Genomic DNA, 22,161 nt, shown 5'->3' with positions numbered 1-22,161 from the left:
TTAACATGGATGTCATCATAGTCCTGGAGGAGGGGACGTCACGTCACGTGGTGAAAATGGTCACGGTGATCGTCGGGAACAGCTTGTTTCCCAGATGACTCGCTCATTATTCTCAGACATAATTTCCAATATTTCCTTACTTCGCAAAAACGGTTTCATTCCAAGTTTCACCTTTCATCCCAAGTTGTGAGATAAAGAGCTCTTATCTCAAAAGTTCTCCACATGGCACCAAGTCCGTGAGGTGCGGTAAATTGATCATCTCCGCACCTAGGATTCCCGTTCCCCGAAGCAAATCCGTCATGGAAGCTGTACAGCGAGAACATGACCGAATCGTCAAAAAGACCAAAGGATCGCAGGGAATTAAGAATGTCCAGTCTACTATCGATCTATTACAATCTGCCCGCGATGCTATCGCTGCTGGTCGGTACTCTATAGACATCCCCGCTCTGTGCTTCGCTGACGACATTGGTTACCCGATAGATCCAACCTCTGCATCTGTCACCTTAGCGAAGCTCCAAACCCCAGTCAAATCGTCCTTTGACTCAATCAACGACAGCTTGAAGGACACTCACAGTGGTCTGAACAAATACACCAAGTCTTTAGATAAGGTACATGCGACATCCATTCGTTCCAAGGCCCCAATGAAATCCGACCTAACATATGAAATAGCTTTTCAAAGATCGACCGCTTCCTACTACCGAACACGATGCTCTCTCCTCGCAAGAAACCCTAATCAACCGGGCCATCGCCATGCATCTCCTTCGCGAAGGACAGTTCAGCGTGGCATCCGCCTTCCTTGATGAGATATCCGAACAAAAAAGCGCCGAGCCAAAGAAAACGATCCCAGTTCATCAAGCGACAAAGGAGCCCAGCAAACCACCAAACAGCCTACTCGATCCGAACGAAGTCCCGTCAGCAGAGGTCCGAAATCAATTTGCCTCTATGTACTACATCCTACAACAGCTACAAGAAAACAGAAATCTACTACCTGCCATCGAATGGTCAAGGGAGAACCGCGAGGCGCTGGAAGCCCGAGGCAGCAATCTCGAATTTGAATTATGTCGATTACAGTATGTATGGCTATACCATGGCGGTGCGAGCAACCAAGGAACGGCAAGCGGCTGGTTGGGCGCTCTGGAATATGCACGACGAGAGTTCCACGTCTTTGTGCCCCGGTATCTGCGCGAGGTTCAGCAGCTTGTAGGTGCGATGGCATACTCCCCCAACCTCGGCGGTTCACCCTACGCATCTCTTTTCAACAATACATCTGCCTGGGACGACGTGGCAACATTCTTTACTCGCGAGTTTTGTTCGTTGCTGGGTCTATCAGCGGACTCGCCTTTGTACATTGCTGCGACGGCGGGCGCAATTGCACTTCCAACGCTGTTGAAGCTACAGACTATCATGAAGGCGAAGCGGACAGAGTGGACGTCTGAGAACGAGCTTCCGGTAAGAAAACATCATTATGAGTAGCGAAAGAAATGCTAACGAAGAACTTTACCAGGTCGAAATTTCCCTTCCACCTCAATATCTCTTCCATTCAATCTTTGTCTGCCCAGTATCTAAGGAGCAGGCGACTGATGAAAACCCACCCATGATGATGCCCTGTGGCCATGTCATTGCGGAAGAATCCTTGAAGCGACTGGGCAAGGGTAACAGATTCAAATGCCCGTACTGTCCCAGTGAGAGTCATCCTAAGGACGCCCGGAAAGTGTTTCTGTAACCTTGCTAGGTCGGATACTACGTCTGCTCCCATATATCTTTGTTTTATTTCATGGCAAGGACGGGGGAACTCAGGAGTTCTTTGTCTTTGGGCGTTTAGCGTCGGCGTTCGGGGGTCCTACGGTCCATTCAATTTGTACTTAAGTCGTACTTTTGAATCCATGACAATTGCATAAATCCTAGTCATTGCTTAGGTAGTTACGGAGTACTCCGTAGTTAGCTATATCAATCAACCATTCTACGATATTGCCCAGGTGTATAGCTTGTCTCATGTAAACAAAAATACAATGGAAAATATCGAATTGCCCCTGTTCCCTCGGGACTCCACGGCAATCCACTTCCCAAAGAAGCACTTGCAATTTCCTTTGCGTCAATCGCAGCCTCTGATTGGTTTCCGCGAGGCCCGCCCCGTGACTCCGCGCCGATTTGGCGACACAAAAACCACTTTACGCGTCCGAAACTTGTTGTGACGCGTCTTTGACAGAGCTGATCGCTGCTGTGGTACCTAATTGGAGCTATCCGGTGGCGGATCATCTGTATAAAATCTGTTTGCTCCATGTCTCATACCCTGCATGACAGCTGAAATTGTATGTGACTTGTAATTGAGCTTGATAAATAGTCTCAACCCCTGAGTCCAAAGTTGTTCTTCTACTGACTACATCTCCTAGTTGTTCAGTTCCTTATAGCAAGATGTCTAAACGAACGCCAGAAACTCCCATGCCGCTCAAGTATCGCGCTTCGAAGGCTTCAGCTTTCACTCCCCAGTCTCGCAGAATTCCGCGCGACAGAAAAGATCGAGAGCGCGAACAAGGATCCTCAAGCTCGGGCTCCGGTTCCGGCTCTATTGGTAAGACACGAACGGAGCAGCGTCGCAAATTCGACAAACCTCCAGACGTAACGTAAGTCTAATGCAATGAAGCAATCCAATCCCCAAATCTAAAGCACTCCAACCCAGCTGTCGGCATACATTAAATCCACCACAAAAGAAACCAGCTGACAACCCCACAGCTCCCCCAGCAGCTCCCCAATCGTAATGCTCCGCGTAGGCCCAGAAAAGCGCCTTTTCGCGGCCCACGAAGCAATTCTCACAACATCCCCTTTCTTCGCCTCAGTCTGCGCCTCCCAAACACCCAGCCCAACAGCTCCAAGACCCCGCCCACCCCTTCAATCCCCAGGCAAGCGCTTCGACCTCCCAGACGAACAACCCGAGGTCCTCTCCTGCGTCCTCGAGTACCTCTACAAAGGCGACTACTACCCCCGCCTCCGCCACAACACCCGCAAACAAACATGGGAGCTCGAAGACGCCAGAGGCGAAACAGAAGGCGAACTAAGCCAAGCCACAGCGACGGTGTTCCACCACGCCGTTGGGGGTGTGATTCTGCGCGATACGGCTATCTAGTAAGTCCTTGTTTTGTTCATCTCCTGTCGTTTTGACTTGGTGCTGACGCTCTCCAAGCTGCGCCGCGCAGAAATATAACCTGCCTCATCTGCAGCGCCTGGCGCTGCGCAAACAGGGCCTGCATACCGGTATTCAGTGTAATACTATACTGGCTAGTGCGCGGTATGCGTATGCCAACACGCCTGATACGGAGTCGAAGCTGCGGGCGCATTATCTTGCGCTGATTGTGAGGTCGAGGTCGACTTTTATGCGGAGTGGGACTATGCAGGCTGAGATGGAGAGAGGCGGCAAGCTCTTTTTTGATCTTTTTGTTGCGATGTGTAATCATATGGTGAGTTCACGAGTTTGTTTGTTTTTAAATGGAGGGATTTGCTGATTTTCATAGGATGACTATGTTCCTGGTGAGTCGGTCAGTAGTTCGGTTTCTACTACTCGCTGTTAGTTTACTGCAAGTGAGATGGGTTTAGTAAGTTGTGTTTTATGTGCTGAATTGGGTTTCCCTGGTTCATTTATCTTGCTGCTGGTTGAGTTTTTATTATACCCGTGTACTACTATGTTTCTGTGTCAATATGTCACAATATCTATATAATTGAAAGTATGTATGGTTAAAGTTGATCTTATGCCTTTTGGAAGTAATGATTCGTCAATTCGTAATGATAGGAGCTATCCCCTAGCTTCTTATGTTCTATATGTTCCATGCATTGAGCAGGTACGAGCGGGGTAGAAAAATTTAACTTGGTCTTGTCTTCGAAGTGTGCAATCTTCCGGGGCCATGTTGCTAGTTGGGAGTACATGTCATATCAGGGTCGGCCTCTTCCAAGGTTGAGCCTTGTTGATGTGCCTGGTCAGCCATTCCAGCTTGTGGATGCATTTTAACCATGGTATGAGTTTTATACTGCCCTGACGATTATTGGAGTGCTTGGGTCGGGATGAATGTTGTCCACATTTGTCGAGCAAGAGCAATTGCACATAGATGACGTTGCGCTGTATCTGAGATCTTCCATTAAACACCTGTACCCGGGAATACATTGCCACCTTTGCTCAGAACGATGATGCCTCGATCGCGTGCGATGTATCCTTTCATGAGTCCCTGGAAAAGCCATATGTCAGTGTTAACCTTCGTTCCCGCTTTTGTCCAATCTTACCTTATAGATGAGGTTAGCCAATAAGCATTCCACCTCATCGATATCAACTCGGGATCGGCCGCTTGTAGGGGTGCCGACGCGGAGCGCAGCCGCGAATTCATTAACATGAACACGTGTTCGCCGACTAGGTGCCTGGCCGTCCTTCGGCTCTTCGAAGCCACCAGCAAGGAAAACCTTCCGGAACAAATTTCGCAAGGCGATATCACGGCCGCGTTCTAACGGCAGGTAAATGCGTCTCTTGACGAACTCCTCCTCGCCAGCGGACATGGCCTGATCAAATCCAGCTAAGTCTCCTTTGCGGATGCAGCTCGAAAGAGGCCGGAAAAGCCCTTCAAGACGTGGGAACTGTGCAAGAAGCCTCTTGCTAGGGAGCATATGGGTGGTGACCAGGCGGCATGGAATAAGGTAAGTGAGAATCAGCCTGTATTTGAATTAGCCGGTGTCCATCTGTAGTTGTAGAACTACTGACTCTCGGTTCTTGGTCGCGTTGCGGTGGCACATTTTCCAGGCCCATGTTAGATGTTCTTCTGCCTGTGTTGCAACGTATCAGTCCTGATAGTCCATCATTTGATCTGGTCTCGTATGTTACCTCTGCATAGTTCTCATCCAAAAAGTGGATGACACCAACATAGTATTTGAAAGTGACGATGTGAGATTTGGGGAAGGCCTCGGGAGGGGGCAGATCAGCCGCTGAGGCTTTGATGGCACGAAGAAGGTTTTTGGTAAGACCGACAGAATTGATCTAAATGACGTTAATATCATTTCAGGTGACATGAGGTTGAAAACTTTTACCTTGAAGTAAATCTTGAATAGAAGGTTGGTCATGTTGTAGATCCCCCACTTGCGGGACTCTTCGAGGGCGGCTCTGTCGCTAAGGCAAAGGGTGAACATCCGGTTGACAATCCGAGCAGATTCCTCCAAGTTGGCATTCTTCTCAACATCGACCGAGATATCATCTTGGAACCCAAATCTAGCCGAGCCTAGTGAAGCCGCTTCAACATCGGCATTTATCGCAAAGGTTCGCAAGTATTTTCCAACTGTGTACAAGCATGGAAGCGTCCAAGCAGGAAGACCGCAAGATCCCGAGTAACCTCTGATAAGTGCATTGGAAACCTTCTTCCATGCATTGAAAACCGCGACGACACTGGCACTCGGATCACCATTCTCGCACTTGAGGATTTCGCCTACAGCCTCCCAATAAACAACAAATATGTCCACCCAGGCACTCTGTTCAGCCTTGGGTAATTTAGGGCTCTTGCCATGAAATAGCGCATAAGGAAGATCGAGTGAGACGGATGCGGCGTTGGAGAGTTGGTAGAATGAGCGCAGTCGGTTTGGATCTTCAGGCGGCGCGATTGGAGTGAGCACGGCAGCTAGATCCGAGCCAGATCCCTTGGTGTAAGCGGTTTTAAATGCGGTCGCAAGTGAACTCATTTTGGGAGGATCCCGAGCTAGAGGCGATGGGACTGAGGGTAGGAAATATAAGAGCAATCAAGGTGGAGTAAGATCGCGATATCACTCTCCGGACCAACAAAGGCAAGAAAGCTATGGGCTACTTTTGGAGAACACATGTGGGGTAGGCACGGGAATTGTGGCTGGTGATTGTGGCTGTAATTTTGTGGCGCAATTTGACCACCATACGTTGAGATGTAAAATGGTACTGTAGCCCTGCATGGCCTCCTTCACCTTTACATAGCGATAGAGCATTGATCAATTTATATTGATGTAAATTAGAACTATTAAACAAGATCAATAGAAACAATTATGAAACTAAGCGTGAACATATTATATATTAAACGATACTGTTGCTAGATGAAAATAGGTTCTAGAGAATGTCTTAGCGACGGAGTAAATTTGCTACAACAATAAGTAGATTTGCTACAACAATAGTTAAGATGAAGGAAAAAATCCCGAGGCTTAAAGATCCAACTGCGCCACAGACTTGCCGCCTCATAGGTGTCACCAGCCACATTTCCACTCGCTTAGGGCAAGTAACCCTCTCACGTGAGAAAGTCTTACGTGAGCAGCAAAGGAAATCCACAGGCTCACATTTCATTTTCGCTTTGACGGACGGCAAAACTAACGACTCAACCACCACAGCGACAATCACAGTGAGTACCTTCAACTTATTTTCTCGGAGATTATACTAACATACAATTCTTCCAGATGGGTGAGTGACTTCTATTTCTTTCCCGATATCCCAGAATTATTTTCGAGACAACGGTGCGCGCATACGGTTGGAGAAATTCAGAGACGCAAAAGACAAGAGACAAGATATCGACCTTGCAGTTACAGCAACAGGAGGATGCAAAAGGAAATCAACTTCGATCAAAATCATTCACATGGAGGAACGCACAATGCTGTCGGTCAAAGCCACGCATGGCCGAATCTCGAATTTTTCAATCTCCACAAACCACCCCTAGTGTCCATGGATTCTCGCCAACCGATATCGCGCACCGTTCAACGTCTCGGATTGAAACCCTGGAGCAATCGAATATCATCTAGGAACCATGACTGACGGATTCCCAGGGCGTCTTACTGAGTACCAGGTCATCGGGCGTCACCTGCCCAACGAGGCTAACCCCACGCCCAAGCTGTACCGCATGCGCATCTTTGCGCCCAACACTGTTGTGGCCAAGTCGCGCTTCTGGTACTTCATGTCCCAGCTCCGCAAGCTGAAGAAGGCCAACGGCGAGATCGTCACCCTCAACGTGGTATGTCAAGATTTGACACCGAGGGCCAATCGAATAGTATTGATTTGTTTTCGTCTAGATTCACGAGAAGCGTGCCCTCAAGGTCAAGAACTTCGGTATCTGGATCCGCTACGACTCCCGCTCCGGCACCCACAACATGTACAAGGAGTTCCGTGAGATGTCCCGCAGCGACGCTGTTGAGGCCCTCTACCAGGACATGGCTGCCCGTCACCGTTCCCGTTTCGGCTCCATCCACGTATGTCATCCCGCTCAGTTTCGATTTCACCTGCGCAAATCTAATTGTTGTTTTCCATGCAGATCCTGAAGGTTGTTGAGATCGAGAACAACGACTCCATCCGCCGCCCCTACATCAAGCAGCTCCTCCAGAAGGATCTCAAGTTCCCTCTGCCCCACCGCGCCGGTGGCAAGGTCGGCAAGAAGATCTTCGCTCACTCCCGCCCCTCTACCTTTGCTTAAATGTGATGTTCTGGGTTTTGGATATGGAGTGTGTGGATGAATGACTGTTTATGGCCATAGCATGCGTGAAAGATGGTCGCGTGGAAACCACTGCCCTTCCCGGGCGAGATGGTTGGATGTCTCTAGTCCCGTATGGTGGCATCTCTAGGTTATTTTGAAAAAATCATCGGGTTTCTTGAATCATGCAGTTTTCTCAGTAGACAGGCTTGCACATGGCTTTTGCAGAGTAATACTTACATTGTGCTGCGTGGGCGTACCCTTCGTGTTATACGAACACAAGAACTGGCAATTTCCACGACTTGTCCCCCAGGTCCTTCCTCTACGCATCTAGATTCCATGATTCATTCACTGGTCTCTTATATCATGTCGTCTACATCAATTTTGTATGCATTATGGTCAATGAAAATTATCTCTGGTATTATCTCGGTTGTTTCAATATTCAAATCCCAAATAATACAACTGCCATTAGTACTCAAATCACGAGGTTTCTGCGTCGAGATTAAATATTGATGCCTTGGAACTCAGGCATATGTCAGTTTTTCCTTTTTAATTCGATCATCGTAACTCAACACTTGTTGCTCGTGTCAACAATATTGTATAAATTGTCTCAAATGTAATATCTGATTGCCGTAAATCCGAATGCATGGGCCAACGCTGAGAAATGTCCCTGAACCATTGGTAATATTGCGTCATGCGAAATCGGGTCGGGAGCTGTCCGCTTTCGCATATTCCGATTTCTTCTCTTCCACTTCCTACCCCTTCTCTTCCCCCATTGCAATCATGTTCGCTCGTCAATCATTCCGTTGCGCACAGCCTCTGAAGCAGGTAAGTTCAATTTATTTTTAAACCTCAGATTGCAACTAAATCGCCATTCCAATTAGAGTTTCCGCAAGTACTCTGCGGAGGCCGCTCCCAAGAAGTCCAACTTGACCCCCATCTATGTTGGCGTTGGTCTCGCCGGTCTCACCGCTGGTTTATACCGCTACACTAACAGCGCTGTTGCTGAGCCCAAGGACCGTCCCAAGGTCTTCAACGGCGAGGACTGGGTTGACCTTAAGCTGGCCAACATCGAGGTTCTGAGCGCTAACACTAAGCGTCTTCGCTTCGAGTACGATGACAAGGAGGCTGTCTCTGGTATTCCCGTTGCCTGTGGGTATTTTCCCTGGTATCTAGATTGTCAATAGACCACTAATGTGATATAAAGCTGCTCTGTTGACCCGCTTCAAGCCCGAGGGTGCTGAGAAGAATATCCTACGTCCCTACACCCCCACCAGTGATGAGGGTAAAAAAGCCCTTGATTTAAGACTGAGGACTAAATGCTGACATTTTCCAGAAATCCCCGGTTACCTTGAGCTTGTCGTCAAGGCCTACCCCAACGGTCCCATGTCTCAGCACTTGCACTCAATGGCCGTCGACCAGCGCCTGTCCTTTAAGGGTCCTCTTGTCAAGTACCCCTGGGATGCCAACAAGCACGATCACATCGCATTGATCGCCGGTGGCACCGGTATCACCCCCATGTACCAGCTCGCCCGTGAGATCTTCAAGAACCCTGAAGACAAGACTAAGGTCACTCTGGTCTTCGGTAACGTCACCGAGGAGGATATCCTTCTGAAGAAGGAGCTCCAGGATCTCGAGAACACTTACCCCCAGCGCTTCCGTGCTTTCTACGTCCTCGACAAGCCCCCTGCGGAGTGGACCGGTGGCAAGGGATTCATTACTAAGGAGCTCTTGAAGACTGTCCTCCCCGAGCCTAAGGAGGGCAACATCAAGCTCTTCGTCTGTGGCCCCCCTCCCATGTACAAGGCTATCTCTGGTCCCAAGGTCAGCCCCAAGGACCAGGGTGAGCTCACTGGTATCCTGGCCGATCTGGGCTACTCCAAGGAGCAAGTCTTCAAGTTCTAGATATGTACATTAAAGAGCTTTTTACCAATGTGGTTATATACCCATGTGAATTGATGCATCTTGTTTATGCATGTTGCTGCCTTTCGGTTAGTATTTGCGAGTCATCATCTCAAAGAATCCAATATGTCTACCTAGATACCCCCAGATACCGATGTATACGCACTGGTTTGCAGTAAAAAGCAAGAGAGTTTACGAGAAAGGTTCGGCTTTGTGGATATGAAGATCATGCTGATGGTTATTTGTATACATGTGATGCCCAGGTGGTCAAATAGTTATAAGTGGCAACCTTGGAATATATATATTTGGACCGGCCGGTTAAGAATGCCAGGGTCAACCATCCAACCCAATTAAAAGGTATTAAACAACCTATTAATAATTAGTATGAAAGTTTGGAACGAGTTCAAGAGAAATGCCCTAACTTTAGAACAAATGTTATAAAGCAAACGATGGAACCTCGGGAACGTGCTATATAAAACGCACGTGTACTATTCCGATGTCTATGTAGCGTGAGTACAAAATAAGACAATGAAAAACGATGAAAGTAACCAAATAACTACGGAGAGAAAGAAGAACGAGACATTGAATGATTTGGAATATCAAAAAGTAAGAGTCGGCGTTCGTACTACAAGCTTGATACATTGTGCACAACCAAGCCCCTCTACCCCTCAGGGCTCTGGGCGACCCTAAAGTTGGGGTTTCGGCGGGGGGCAGCGCCCGCACCAGACCGCACCAGCCCACCAAGATAGAATAGAAATAGGGCTGTGAATATATCCATAACAGGGTAAATGTGTATTTCAATGGAAATTGTAGAATACCCACAACCAAAATGGTACATATCACCATATGTTAGTCAAGGGCTTTAATATATATGGTCACCTTCTACCTCCCGGAGAGGGGAGGCTCCTAAGAGCCCGTCATCCACGAAGCAACCGATTACGTATTGCATATTTATTATCATAAAATTTAGTATCAAAGAATCGATAGATGTAGACTTAGAAATATTTTAACTAAAATGAAGGTAGACAAAAAAATGATAGAGTCTCAAAGATGTACAGCTTAGAAGTTACCGGGAGTCATGAGACAGGCACTGAGCAGAGGCCCGAAATAGAGAGTCTAAGCCTAAAGCAGCGACAATAATGCTCAGGTGTTCGGGGGTACACCCTTTGGCTATTTAGTGGGCCCCCCTCCGGCCCCCCCGTCTCGCCTTTCCAAAGCAAAATTTTCCTTTCTTCAGCACCCCTTTCGGCAACACAATGGCTCCCCAAGAAGAAAACCCGACCATTGAGGTCAACAAGGAAGATCTCCGCCGCGCTGGCGACTTGGTATGTTTAATTTTACTATCTTGACCTTTTGATTTTCAATTTTGTTTGTTCCGGTTCTTTTTTTTCCTGTTATCCTCTTGTGCGCCATCGTTTTCTCTGCGCGATACGCGTCGCATTCACCAAAACATACATCTACCAACCTTTTGAAGCTTGTTTTGGGCTTTTATTTACTTTCCCATAATATGGACAAGCTTCACATATCATGAAAATCCCCCACTCAGCTCTAGGACACAATTGTGGCACAGCGCGTACTTTTGGCCAAGTTACGCGTTAGCTGCACCCTCTTGTTGTCCCTGCTCCATCCTCTCCACCCTCTCCTTCATACGCGCAATGACTATACATACCGATATGACCTATTTAACCACCACCGCGCTAAATATATATTCTAGATCGTCATGCGCCTGATGGAGGTCCAGTCCTACATCGCCGACCTGGGCAAGGCCTACGTCCAGCACGTTAAGACCATCACTGAGACCGGCGATGCTGTCCTTGAGCTTCCCGTTGGCCCTTCCGGCTTCATGGGCAACAACTTCACCCTGCGCGCTGCCAGCCCCGCCGCTAGGTCTGATGCCGGTGGCCCCAAGAAGCGCAAGCGTGCTCCTGCCGACCCCAACGCCCCCAAGCGTGCCCTGACACCCTACTTCCTATACATGCAGCACAACCGCAGCAAGATCGCTGAGGATCTCGGTGGCGATGCACGCCCCAAGGAGGTCGCTGATGAGGGTACCCGCCGCTGGCAGTCGATGGACCCCGCCCAGAAGGAGGTATGTATTACTATCAACTTGACATGTCATCGCAATGCTAACATAACACCTCCAGGTCTGGAAGGAGCTGTACGCCAGCAACTACAATGAATACAAGGAGGCCATGGCTGTCTACAAGGCCACTGGCCAGGCCCCCAAGGTCGACAACGCCAAGGGCGAGGATGATCACGAGGACCCCGCTGCCAGCCAACTTCAGCAAGGTTTCGCAGGTGTTGAGGCCGCTGAAGAGACTGATTCTTCTAGCTCTTCTGACGAAGAAGAAGAGGAAGAGTCTCCTTCCCCTCCTGTGAAGGAAAAGACCCCTCCCCGTAGCAGCGCTAAGAAGGCCCGTCGCAGTGATACCAAGGCTAAGGAAGTTGAGACTCCAGCCAAGTCGCCTGTTAAGCGGGGTCGTAAGGCTGCCATCGTTCCTGAGCCTGTTTCCGTGGCCAAGACTCCTGCTGAGAAGCGCAGCCGAGCCACCAAGAAGCGTAAGAGTGAGGCTTAAGTGTCGGCGATTTTCTGATTTGCTTGTCAGATGGGTTGCTGGATGTGTAACCCTATTCGGGTAGGCGTTTGGGGGAAAATAACTTGTACTTAGCTATTGTTAGTAAAATGATGATTGAGTTGAGCAAAATGAAGTGATCAGTGTGTATAATTGTAGTTGTAGTTAGAGTAAAGTAAAGTGAAGTAATAGAATAGTATAATAGTTTAAGATATAGTTGAATGTAGAGGGCTAAACGGTCATCCATCTAATCTATGAGGATATAAGGTGCGGGTCCAACCTTTTTTTTTCCCACAGCGAAAGTCTCGTGCTTATAGTCATATAGTTGCATAAGTAGACTGAGCCAGACTAATTAGCCTAACTAGACAAATTAGACTAAACAGACCGACCAAATGAACTAAATCAACTAAATCAACTAAATCAACTAAATCAAATAAGCGAAGCAATTAGCAACAGCTTGACTAAACACCGCCGACTCCCGATCCCCGACCCAATCGGCCTATCACTGATGACGGCCTTATCAAAGCGGAAAACGGCACTTGAAATATAGCGCATCCCCACATTCCTTTTTTTAAGGCACTTCTTGCATCTTGACACCTTTTGTTTCTTCTTTGTCTTGCGTTCATAGATCATCGGATCTCCCATAGAGTACAGTATCTAATATCTACTGTATTTACCCTGTACGCCAAGAACTGCTAGGTCCGGGCTCCACCTGTGCCATGCAGCTTGTTCCGAAGGAGGTAAGTCGCGGGGATGTACACGGCAGTTATACAACAAAACTAATACAATCCTGGTAGCTTGACAAGCTCACTATCGCCCACCTTGGGTTCTTGGCACAACGTCGTCTTGCACGTGGAGTGCGGCTCAACCATGCAGAAGCTGTGGTATGTATGGAGTGAGACGTAGGATATTGCAATATACGCTAACCATCAAACAGGCCCTGATATCATCAGTGCTTCACGAGGTATGTCCCAGTCCCCAACTGACTATCCCCCGACCAAATTGAATGCAAATTGAAGGACCCAAACTAACCCCTCCTAGCTCATCCGCGATGGCCACTACTCCGTGGCCGATCTCATGTCCATTGGTAAAACAATGCTCGGCCGTCGCCATGTCCTCCCCTCTGTCCTAGCAACTCTCGTCGAGCTACAAGTCGAAGGCACCTTCATCTCCGGAACTTACCTCGTCACCGTGCACCACCCCATCAGTAGCGACGAAGGTGATCTCGAGCGTGCCCTGTATGGAAGTTTCCTACCCGTTCCCGCACGGGAGGCTTTCCCAGACCCAGACCCTAGTGACTTTATGCCTGAGAAAATGCCCGGCGCGGTTATTTCCGCCAAGCACGCTCGTGTTGAATTGAGCTCTGGGCGCAGGCGCATCAAGCTCAAGGTCATGAGCAAAGGTGATCGGCCGATTCAGGTATGCAATGCCAATGCGCATGTGCAAATTAGTACATAAAACCGGACATCACAGCTAATTGTACCGAATCCAGGTCGGATCGCATTATCATTTCATCGAGACAAACCCGCAGCTGCACTTCGACCGCGTCCGGTCCTACGGTTTCCGACTGGATATCCCAGCTGGTACATCGATTCGATTCGAGCCTGGAGACACAAAGACCGTGACGCTTGTCGAGATCGGCGGACACCGCGTAATCCGCGGTGGAAATTGGCTGGCGAATGGGCCCGTCGACTTCAGTCGTGCCGATGAGATAGTGACTAAGTTGCAAACTGCGGGCTTTGCGCATGTGCCAGAGCCGCAGGCGGATAGTGCGCTTATTGCTGGATTTTCGATGGAGCGCGAGGCGTATTCGCGTATGTTTGGCCCTACGACGGGTGATCGTGTACGACTGGGGTTGACGAATTTGTGGGTGGAGGTTGAGAAGGATATGACGAATTACGGTGATGAGTGTGCTTTTGGTGGTGGCAAGACGCTGCGTGAGGGCATGGGGCAGGCTTCTGGGAGGGGTCATGCTGAGTGTGTTGATACGGTTATCACGAATGCTCTAATTATCGATTGGACTGGTATTTACAAGGCTGATATTGGTATCAAGGATGGCTTGATTGCTGGTATTGGTAAAGCTGGAAACCCGGATGTCATGGATGGCGTGCATCCGGATCTGGTGGTGGGTGCGTCTACAGATGTCATTGCTGGTGAGAACAAGATTGTCACCGCTGGTGGTATTGACACCCACATCCACTTGATCTGCCCCCAGCAGGTGGATGAGGCCCTGGCCTCGGGAATCACTACTTTCCTCGGCGGTGGCACTGGCCCAAGTACTGGTTCCAATGCAACAACATGTACACCGGGACCGAACCACTTGCGTCAGATGATGCAGGCATGCGACAGTCTACCGATCAACATCGGAATCACAGGCAAGGGCAACGACTGCGGAAGGAAGAGCATCGAAGAGCAGATCCTCGCCGGAGCAGCCGGTCTCAAGCTCCATGAAGACTGGGGCTCTACCCCCGCAGCGATCGACAACTGCCTCGAAGTCTGCGACGAGTACGATGTTCAGTGCATGATCCATACAGACACACTCAACGAATCAGGCTTTGTCGAACAAACCATCGACGCTTTCAAAGGCCGTACCATCCACACATACCACACCGAAGGAGCAGGCGGCGGTCACGCCCCTGACATTATCTCCGTCGTCGAACACCCCAACGTCCTCCCCAGCAGCACAAACCCAACCCGTCCCTTCACCCTCAACACCCTCGACGAACACCTCGACATGCTAATGGTCTGTCACCACCTGTCCAAGAACATCCCCGAGGATGTTGCCTTCGCCGAATCGCGCATCCGCGCAGAAACCATCGCCGCAGAGGACGTCCTCCATGACCTGGGCGCCATCAGTATGATGTCCTCAGATTCCCAAGCCATGGGCCGATGCGGCGAAGTCATCCTTCGCACCTGGCACACAGCACACAAGAACAAAGACCAGCGCGGGCCGCTCGGCACAGATGCCAACACGAATGCCGACAACTTCCGCGTCAAGCGGTATATCAGCAAGTACACAATTAACCCAGCTCTGGCGCAGGGCATGGCGCACGTGATTGGATCTGTTGAGGTAGGCAAGGTCGCCGATCTGGTGATGTGGAACGCGGCGACGTTCGGCACGAAGCCCGTTCGCGTGCTGAAGAGTGGCATGATTGCCGTTGCGGAGATGGGAGATCCCAACGCGTCGATTCCAACCGTTGAGCCGATGATTGTGCGGCCGATGTTTGCCGCGCGTCTCCCGCAGACGTCTATCATGTTTGTTTCGCAGGCTTCTATTGATGCCGGGATCGTGCAGAGCTATGGATTGAAGAAGAGGATTGAGCCGGTGAAGAATTGTCGCTCGGTTGGGAAGAAGGATATGAAGTTCAATGACACTATGCCGAAGATGAAGGTTGATCCGGAGAGTTATACCGTTGAGGCGGATGGAATGCTCTGTGATGCTGAGCCGGCTTCTGAGTTACCGTTGACACAGGCTTACTATATCTTCTAGATGTTTGGTCTGTGGAGTGTGGTTGTTTTTCTCCTTTCTTTGAGCATGTCCCCTAGCATTTTCCTTCTTGACGTTTTACGATCCCACCTATATACCTCATCGCTCTTCGGAGTTAGTTGATAGCGAGCTTGAGTTTTGGTTTGGTTTCGTTTCTGCATATAGGTTTCTATATTCCATACGAAAGCGACCATTTTTCTTTCCCTTATTTCTTTCCACCTTGATCTCTACATAATCCAAGATTTACAACGATATTACGTACTAGGGAATGATTTTCAACAAGGCAAGCATTGTGTTATATTCTATCTCTTCAAAAACGCAAGGAAACCAACATCTGCCTAATACTTTGAACAACAATGTCATCCGTTCGCCGCCCATCAGTGTTAACGAGAATATCAGCCCAATGGAGCAAACTAGCCACAACATCCTTACACATCAAAGGCACCTCGTGGCTATAGAATGCATACGGCTTCGCCCTTACATACGGATCAGACCGTATAGCATCCATAGCCACAGCCGCAACCTTGATACGACGAACCTGGTCAACGAGCCCGTACAAGCTATCAGCAACCTCCCCAGCGGCATGAGGGTGATCCCTAAGAGTATTAGCGTTCGCCTCCAAGTTGGAGATGAATGCAGCGCGCTCTTCCTTGAAGCGAGTGACGGAGTTGGAATGAGTGGCGTAACCAAGGCGAGACATTGGGACGGAGTGATACGAAACGGAGTAATACGAAAATATAACCCGGGGGAAACGGGGCCTATCAGAAGGGAAGGTTAGCAATGAGGTCGTCAAGTTGCTTTGCAACAGCGATGGGAATATCGGTGCAGTTGTTGTCGCGCAATCTGTTCGCGAGATGGGCGCACTGGCCCTTCAGCGCGGCGCAGTGCATCGGCACTGTCACGCTGTAGAAATCTTTTTGGTGGACCAGGACGTAGGGATGGTGGCGGCTGTCGACGGCCATTTTCTTCGAGATGGTCTCGACGATGTCGAGATATTGGGGAATTTGGCCGCGGAGGCAGGGGATGACGTAGTTGCGAGAGTTGATGTCGAGACGGAGGAAGACGGCTTGCTGGTCTATGAGGGTGACGAGGTTGCCGCGGGCTTCGCGAAATTTGGAGATTAGGTTTGAGCTCAGATGGGCCATTGTGAATGTGGTCTAGAAAATGTTAATGGAATCGATGGGGACGTACCTAGGGCTGGCTGAGCTGAGCTGGGTTTGGGTTTGAGGTTGGGAGTCTAATTGAAACCCAAGTTAGTCAGAATTGTTTCCAGGTCGATGGCGAGTTCATGCTCGATATTCACGAGTGGTTTGGTTTGGTGGGTGAGGAGGAGTTTGTAAATTTTGATGGACTCCGTGCCTAGGCTGTTGCAGCGCCGGGGGATGGTGTGGGAGAAGAAGTTGGCTTCCTTGGAGGTCACGTAGTTCATGTCCTTTGCGTCGACGGCGAGGGTTTCGGAGGCCCACTTGACCTTGTTGGCTTGCATGGCCAGGCTTTGGATGTTCAGGGTAATTTCGGCCAGGTAGTTGCCCTCGGGCTTGGCTCTAAGAGTGCTGATGTAGGACTTGATTTGGGAGACGAGAAGGTCACGTTCGCGTCGATAGTTCAGAATGGCACGCGTTCCTTGGAACATCTTCTTTTCGGCGGCAGTCATTTTGATGGGTTGGGGAGTTTGACAACTCTTTGAGGGCAGGAGAAGAAGGGAATGGAAGTGGGATCACTTACTTGATTTGGAGTGTAGTAATCGAAGCTGGAAAGACTGATTCGAGTAGATCGGCTGGATGTTGCAGACGTGTGAAGTACTGTGAGATTGCGTTGATGAAAAACTCGAAAAGATCAAGGGATTGTGGACTATTTATGTCTTGTTCGATTTGTAAATCCCACTGAAGACAAAGAGTTAGTGAAGAAAGGAAAGCAGGATGTTACTGTTGTAATCATTGTTCTCTTTATCTGCAATAATTAAAAGACTGAAGGAAGGAAGAAAGAAGTATACAATGACATCGTGCGCGACTACTTCTTTGTCTAAATTTCGGTGCTCGATATCTTTAAATACAATTGTTTAGTCTCTTTGTTCTCTTTGTACTGAAATAGAAAACTGCAGAGAGATCCGTGGTTGGCATGTTTGGCGGCCGACTTAGGGCTTCGAGTGCATTGCGAAGGTCCATAGCGACCAAGGGTCGGATTGTATTATTTCTAAGATTGCTGCCTGAAGACCCCTGATTAAATTCTGCAGAAAATCAAAACACTTGAATTACTATAACAGAGACGATGCCCAAGGAGGTATAAAAAGAGATATACACAGAGGCAAAGAAGAGGTGAAGAAGAGATATAAGGGATTATAATTGGCCCCTATGCACCTTCGTAAGTGTCTAACTAGTAATCTCGGCCAACTACTCAAGTAGGCCGCCCTACCAAAACGCGTCCATTAATTAGCACCCCGGTACTTCGGCTGGCGAGAAATGGGTATATAACTTTATGAAACGGTACCCTCTTCTTTCCTCCCGATTCTCGAAACGGTATAATTACGAGCGTGTGAAATGGGAAGACTCGAACTTTATCGGAGAGTGGTTTAATATAGTCAAAGAGACTGTCCTTCAATTTGGGATCGACCCCGATGACTTTTATAACCTTGATGAGACCGGGTTCGCGTACCGGCGAGGATTTATCACAGTGTATACTTGAAGCCTGGCAAGTCTTCAATAAACTTGCTCCCTCTCGACGCCCGCCGATTGCAAACAGCAAAGTAGACAGTAAGAGTTCCAACTACCACAATGGAGAGGAGATTTGCGCTTGGATTCAATTGTCAGCTCTGGACTTGGAACTAAAATAAATAAAGAGGAGGGAGTACTTACGCTATACACGCATACACACCGGGAAGATACCTTGGAGCATCCTTGGTGCGGAACACCACCGAGCCCGCCACACCACCAATTCCACCCAAAGTAATGATACTAGCACTGCAAAAAGCACGCTTCCAGTGTCCACGGATATTGTTTGCCTGGTACGTAAGCGTAGCAGGGATATTCGCATTAGATGCTGCGGCCACGAGGTAAATCCCGAAATACTGCACGCCAGGGACAGTGACCCAGCCGAGGATTGACAGCCCGATGATAGCTTGTATGTTGTTCCAGACAATAAATGGTGCACGCATACGATATTTGTCACCAAGCCATCCTTGGATAAACATGAACAATCCAGCAAAGAAATAGGGCGGCGTCGTGAGGACTTGAGCGACTGCGGTGCTAAAGTGTAGCTCGGAAGTCATGATAATGGGAAGGAAAAAGCTAATCGAGTAGGAGACCATTGTGGCACAACTTTTAACACGTCTGTAAGCGTTTGAATCCGATGGGATATAGGGTTACCTCACAAGAAGAGGAGGGCGAATGCCCAGACCTTCGGCTCCAGCGCTGGCCTGAAAAACTGCTTCAAATCAAAAGGGACTTCTTGCGAGGTATCCTGTCGATCTCGGGAAATTCGCGCAACGATAAAAGCAGTTTCTTCCATGTTGAGAAATTTCCACGACAGGTCATTCTCGTCTGGAAAGTTGATCAGCAGTGCAAATCCTATGCATGCTACCACGCAGGTAAGCAGCCCCTCCATGATGAAGATCCATCTCCACGGTGCGAAGCCTGCTAGACCACCCATGTGGATGAACCCGAATGCAAGAAGTCCCGAAAAAGCGCCTCCGGTTACACTGATGAGATAAAATGCCGAATATCTCTTGTGCATATCATCTATGGGAGGTGAGATACGGGTTCATCAGACGGGGAAGGGCACTAACAGCGCGAGTACCACATTGAAAGCAAATATACAGCTCCTGGAAAGAGACCTCCTTCAAAGAAACCCAGCAGCACTCTCAGTGCAAGCAAGGCCTTCCAGCTGTGCACGAAGCCACAACACTAGATGAATTAGTAGGCGACGAGAGTAGCGAACGATATTTGCCTACGATCATAACAATGCCCCATGCCAGAGTGATACCGGACAGAAAGATCCGGGGCCCGATTTTGCGACCCAGCAGAATCAATGGAAACTGGAATAGGACATAGGGAACGAAGAATACGAGAAGGACAATGGACTAAGGAGAACGTCAGACTTGTGTGAATCTCGTAAATCTCGACTTCTTACATAGCGAGAGCCAATCTCCATTTGCAATTCCTCCTTCATACTAGTATCGTCAGCATGTAAAAAGCTTCAACGGGAGTAATACAATACCCAGAGATCATAGCATTCCCTAGATTCGTCCTGTCGACAAGACTCACGCACATCAGCAGCCCCAAGGCCGTGATGAGTCGCCGGTCGACCTTGTGGATGATCTGGCGTTGCTGCTTATGAGAGTAACGGCTTTCTGCCGGCGAATACTCCGTCTCAGTCTTTGACGGAGAGTCAACATTATGATTGATTGACTCTGACAAGGGCTTATCCATGCTTGACATCGTGAAAATGATTGCGACACCAAATGCTACATTCTTGCCATGCTATGGACTCCTTTTATCTCCGTCATGCTTTGACCATTCCCCGCATTCGCCATCAATGGATCGTATCGACTCATCCTGACCGATTGAGGTTGCCTGCGTCCCTGTCGAAAATCAGCCCCTGTGATACACTTTTTTCTGGGGTAAGTTGCACGCTAAGCAATGGCGTGAGCCGCGGTGGATCCCGGCGTTGGATGACAGTAACCGCATTAGGCAGTCGAATCGTCGCATTACCTAACTATACTTGTAGGTTGCTGGAGTAGACGTGATCACGACATGGAAAATTTGAACGGGCTATCTATATTTGTATGACACCGACCGAGGCTGTTCGGCAAATCTGGAAGTCGAACAAGGCATAAAAGGATGATCTTGAGCCGTACATTTCGGGGCGATTCAGCTCATTCACAATGCCTGCTCCTCAATCCTTCCCTTCTTTCTCTGACACTACCGATTTCGATAATGCTTCTCGCGGTTTCGTTGGTGCCGTGAAGCCATGCGTTATCAAGAACTCAGCGAGTCGCGTTGTCTGGAATAACGACGATTATGACTTCATGCAAAACAGCGAATGCCCTGCCACAGCAGACCCCAAGCTCTGGCGCCAAGGACAGCTATGTTCAAAGCAAGGACTCTTCAAAGTAACTGAAGGCATCTACCAAGTGCGAGGCTTTGATCTCTCCAACGTGACCTTTGTCGAGGGATCAGAAGGCATCGTCGTCATCGACCCCCTCACGTCAGTGGAGTGCGCCGCCGCCGCGCTGGAGCTCTATCGCGCTCACCGCGGTGGCCGACAAGTCAAAGCCTTGATTTACTCTCATTCACATGCCGATCATTTCGGTGGTGCACGGGGTATACTCCCCGCCGATTCAGACCCAGCGATCCCAATTATCGCGCCAGACGGGTTTATGGAGGAGGCCACCAGCGAGAACATCTATCTTGGAGACGCAATGCGCCGGAGGGCTGCATTTATGTATGGAATTGCACTCCCTAGGGCACCTGACGGACAGATCGGCTGTGGCCTTGGGATGGCAGTCTCCACTGGGACCACATCGCTCATCCCACCGAATGTCACCATCTATGAGACGGGTGAGACCCGGGTTATAGATGGAGTGCGGATTGAGTTCCAGATGGTCCCGGGAACGGAAGCGCCTGCAGAAATGAATTTCTTCTTCCCGGATCATAACGCTCTGCTCATCGCAGAGTGCGCCACACATTGCCTGCACAATATTATCACCCTGCGTGGTGCTCTAGTGCGCGATGCCAAGGCTTGGGCTGGGTACCTGGATGAGACGCTTGTTTTGTACGGAGATAGGTCAGATGTTCTATTTGCCAGTCACCATTGGCCGACGTGGGGGAAGAAACAGCTAAAGACGTTCATTGAGGAACAACGTGATCTGTATGCCTATCTTCATGATCAGACCATTCGTATGATGAACCTTGGCATGACAGGCACGGAAATCGCGGAGAAGATTACTCTTCCTCCTTCTCTTGAATCTGCATGGCATGGTCGCGGATATTATGGCTCAATCAGCCATAATGTCAAGGGCATTTACCAGCGCTATATGGGCTGGTTCGATGGCGACCCGGTTCATCTATGGGAGTATCCTACCGCCGAGCTCGGTCAGCGATATGTTGACTGCATGGGGGGTATTGACAGCACCATTCAAAAAGCTGCAAAATATGTAGATGCCAAGGACCTGCGCTTCGCTGCCACATTGCTGGGCCACGCAGTCGCTGCACAGCCAATGCATGGAGCAGCAAGATTCGCACTAGCATCGGTGTTCGAGAAGCTGGGATATGGATGTGAGAACGCGACATGGCGCAATTTCTATCTTACTGGGGCAATGGGTCTGCGGTCATCGAGCACACCGGGTCCTAAAGCGCAGCCGCCGAATGAAGTCAGTCTGACTCTCTCAACGGAACAGTTGTTGACGCTTTTATCCGTTCGGCTGGATGGTCTGCGAGCAGCAGAGGAGTCTTTCGTCATGGATCTGCGTCTTACTGATGAAAAAACATGGTTCCGTCTGATTCTGAAAAATGGTGTCCTGACAGTCCGCAAGACTACAGAGAATAACGGATTTGCTGATGATGCTGCTGGCCTTATGATGACTCTCAGAAAAGCCGAGTTCGTGGCCATTCTCAATGGACAAGCTAGTGCCTCTGGGGAGCCAGTCGGTGATGTGGAGATCATGGCTAAGCTGGTGGCGTTGACGAGGCCACCGAAGAAAGCTGCTAGTTCTTTGTAAATAATTTTATATCTCTTTATTTTAAGACGAGTCTCGGACTGCTACAAGCCA

At 49.2% G+C, this 22,161-nt stretch overlaps 11 protein-coding genes across 11 annotated transcripts; 6 read left to right on the top strand and 5 right to left on the bottom strand.

Moving 5' to 3' along the window:
• Positions 1-5: 5 nt before the first annotated feature.
• N7529_008441 (ubiquitin-protein ligase RMD5) lies at positions 6-1,723 on the top strand (the record flags this gene model as incomplete). The annotated part of the gene is made up of 4 exons (XM_057243968.1): positions 6-42; positions 166-608; positions 670-1,449; positions 1,505-1,723. The coding sequence occupies 4 exons, from the start codon at positions 6-8 to the stop codon at positions 1,721-1,723; spliced, it is 1,479 nt and encodes a 492-aa protein (XP_057095506.1).
• Positions 1,724-2,412: 689 nt separating this feature from the next.
• On the top strand, positions 2,413-3,563 carry N7529_008440 (uncharacterized protein; the record flags this gene model as incomplete). The annotated part of the gene is made up of 4 exons (XM_057243967.1): positions 2,413-2,621; positions 2,731-3,120; positions 3,179-3,452; positions 3,507-3,563. 4 exons carry the CDS (start codon positions 2,413-2,415, stop codon positions 3,561-3,563), a joined length of 930 nt encoding a protein of 309 aa, XP_057095505.1.
• A 561-nt stretch (positions 3,564-4,124) lies between these two features.
• On the bottom strand, positions 4,125-5,700 carry csn12 (the record flags this gene model as incomplete). The annotated part of the gene is made up of 5 exons (XM_057243966.1): positions 4,125-4,211; positions 4,267-4,687; positions 4,736-4,797; positions 4,856-5,008; positions 5,059-5,700. 5 exons carry the CDS (start codon positions 5,698-5,700, stop codon positions 4,125-4,127), a joined length of 1,365 nt encoding a protein of 454 aa, XP_057095504.1.
• A 1,076-nt stretch (positions 5,701-6,776) lies between these two features.
• Positions 6,777-7,436, top strand: N7529_008438 (60S ribosomal protein eL20; the record flags this gene model as incomplete). Its single annotated transcript, XM_057243965.1, has 3 exons — positions 6,777-6,980; positions 7,039-7,215; positions 7,278-7,436. The coding sequence occupies 3 exons, from the start codon at positions 6,777-6,779 to the stop codon at positions 7,434-7,436; spliced, it is 540 nt and encodes a 179-aa protein (XP_057095503.1).
• Positions 7,437-8,216: 780 nt separating this feature from the next.
• Positions 8,217-9,338, top strand: N7529_008437 (cytochrome b5 reductase family protein; the record flags this gene model as incomplete). The annotated part of the gene is made up of 4 exons (XM_057243964.1): positions 8,217-8,261; positions 8,318-8,585; positions 8,641-8,718; positions 8,770-9,338. The coding sequence occupies 4 exons, from the start codon at positions 8,217-8,219 to the stop codon at positions 9,336-9,338; spliced, it is 960 nt and encodes a 319-aa protein (XP_057095502.1).
• A 1,253-nt stretch (positions 9,339-10,591) lies between these two features.
• Positions 10,592-15,398, top strand: N7529_008436 (uncharacterized protein; the record flags this gene model as incomplete). Its single annotated transcript, XM_057243963.1, is given in 8 exon segments — positions 10,592-10,660; positions 11,050-11,424; positions 11,480-11,894; positions 11,906-11,913; positions 12,706-12,792; positions 12,846-12,872; positions 12,950-13,327; positions 13,401-15,398. The coding sequence occupies 8 exon segments, from the start codon at positions 10,592-10,594 to the stop codon at positions 15,396-15,398; spliced, it is 3,357 nt and encodes a 1,118-aa protein (XP_057095501.1).
• A 307-nt stretch (positions 15,399-15,705) lies between these two features.
• N7529_008435 (uncharacterized protein) lies at positions 15,706-16,095 on the bottom strand (the record flags this gene model as incomplete). The annotated part of the gene is made up of 1 exon (XM_057243962.1): positions 15,706-16,095. One exon carries the CDS (start codon positions 16,093-16,095, stop codon positions 15,706-15,708), a length of 390 nt encoding a protein of 129 aa, XP_057095500.1.
• Positions 16,096-16,156: 61 nt separating this feature from the next.
• N7529_008434 (uncharacterized protein) lies at positions 16,157-16,540 on the bottom strand (the record flags this gene model as incomplete). Its single annotated transcript, XM_057243961.1, has 1 exon — positions 16,157-16,540. The coding sequence occupies one exon, from the start codon at positions 16,538-16,540 to the stop codon at positions 16,157-16,159; it is 384 nt and encodes a 127-aa protein (XP_057095499.1).
• A 92-nt stretch (positions 16,541-16,632) lies between these two features.
• Positions 16,633-17,049, bottom strand: N7529_008433 (uncharacterized protein; the record flags this gene model as incomplete). The annotated part of the gene is made up of 1 exon (XM_057243960.1): positions 16,633-17,049. One exon carries the CDS (start codon positions 17,047-17,049, stop codon positions 16,633-16,635), a length of 417 nt encoding a protein of 138 aa, XP_057095498.1.
• Positions 17,050-18,243: 1,194 nt separating this feature from the next.
• On the bottom strand, positions 18,244-19,828 carry N7529_008432 (major facilitator superfamily domain-containing protein; the record flags this gene model as incomplete). Its single annotated transcript, XM_057243959.1, has 6 exons — positions 18,244-18,709; positions 18,763-19,129; positions 19,177-19,294; positions 19,342-19,470; positions 19,521-19,560; positions 19,608-19,828. 6 exons carry the CDS (start codon positions 19,826-19,828, stop codon positions 18,244-18,246), a joined length of 1,341 nt encoding a protein of 446 aa, XP_057095497.1.
• Positions 19,829-20,274: 446 nt separating this feature from the next.
• N7529_008431 (alkyl/aryl-sulfatase) lies at positions 20,275-22,110 on the top strand (the record flags this gene model as incomplete). The annotated part of the gene is made up of 1 exon (XM_057243958.1): positions 20,275-22,110. One exon carries the CDS (start codon positions 20,275-20,277, stop codon positions 22,108-22,110), a length of 1,836 nt encoding a protein of 611 aa, XP_057095496.1.
• Positions 22,111-22,161: the final 51 nt, after the last annotated feature.

The sequence above is a fragment of the Penicillium soppii genome (genome assembly GCF_028829465.1).
Source record: "Penicillium soppii strain IBT 18220 chromosome Unknown utg000006l, whole genome shotgun sequence".
In the NCBI taxonomy this organism is placed as follows: domain Eukaryota; kingdom Fungi; phylum Ascomycota; class Eurotiomycetes; order Eurotiales; family Aspergillaceae; genus Penicillium; species Penicillium soppii.
Note: the sequence above shows the minus strand (reverse complement) of the source record. Positions and strands in the feature narration are given on the sequence as shown.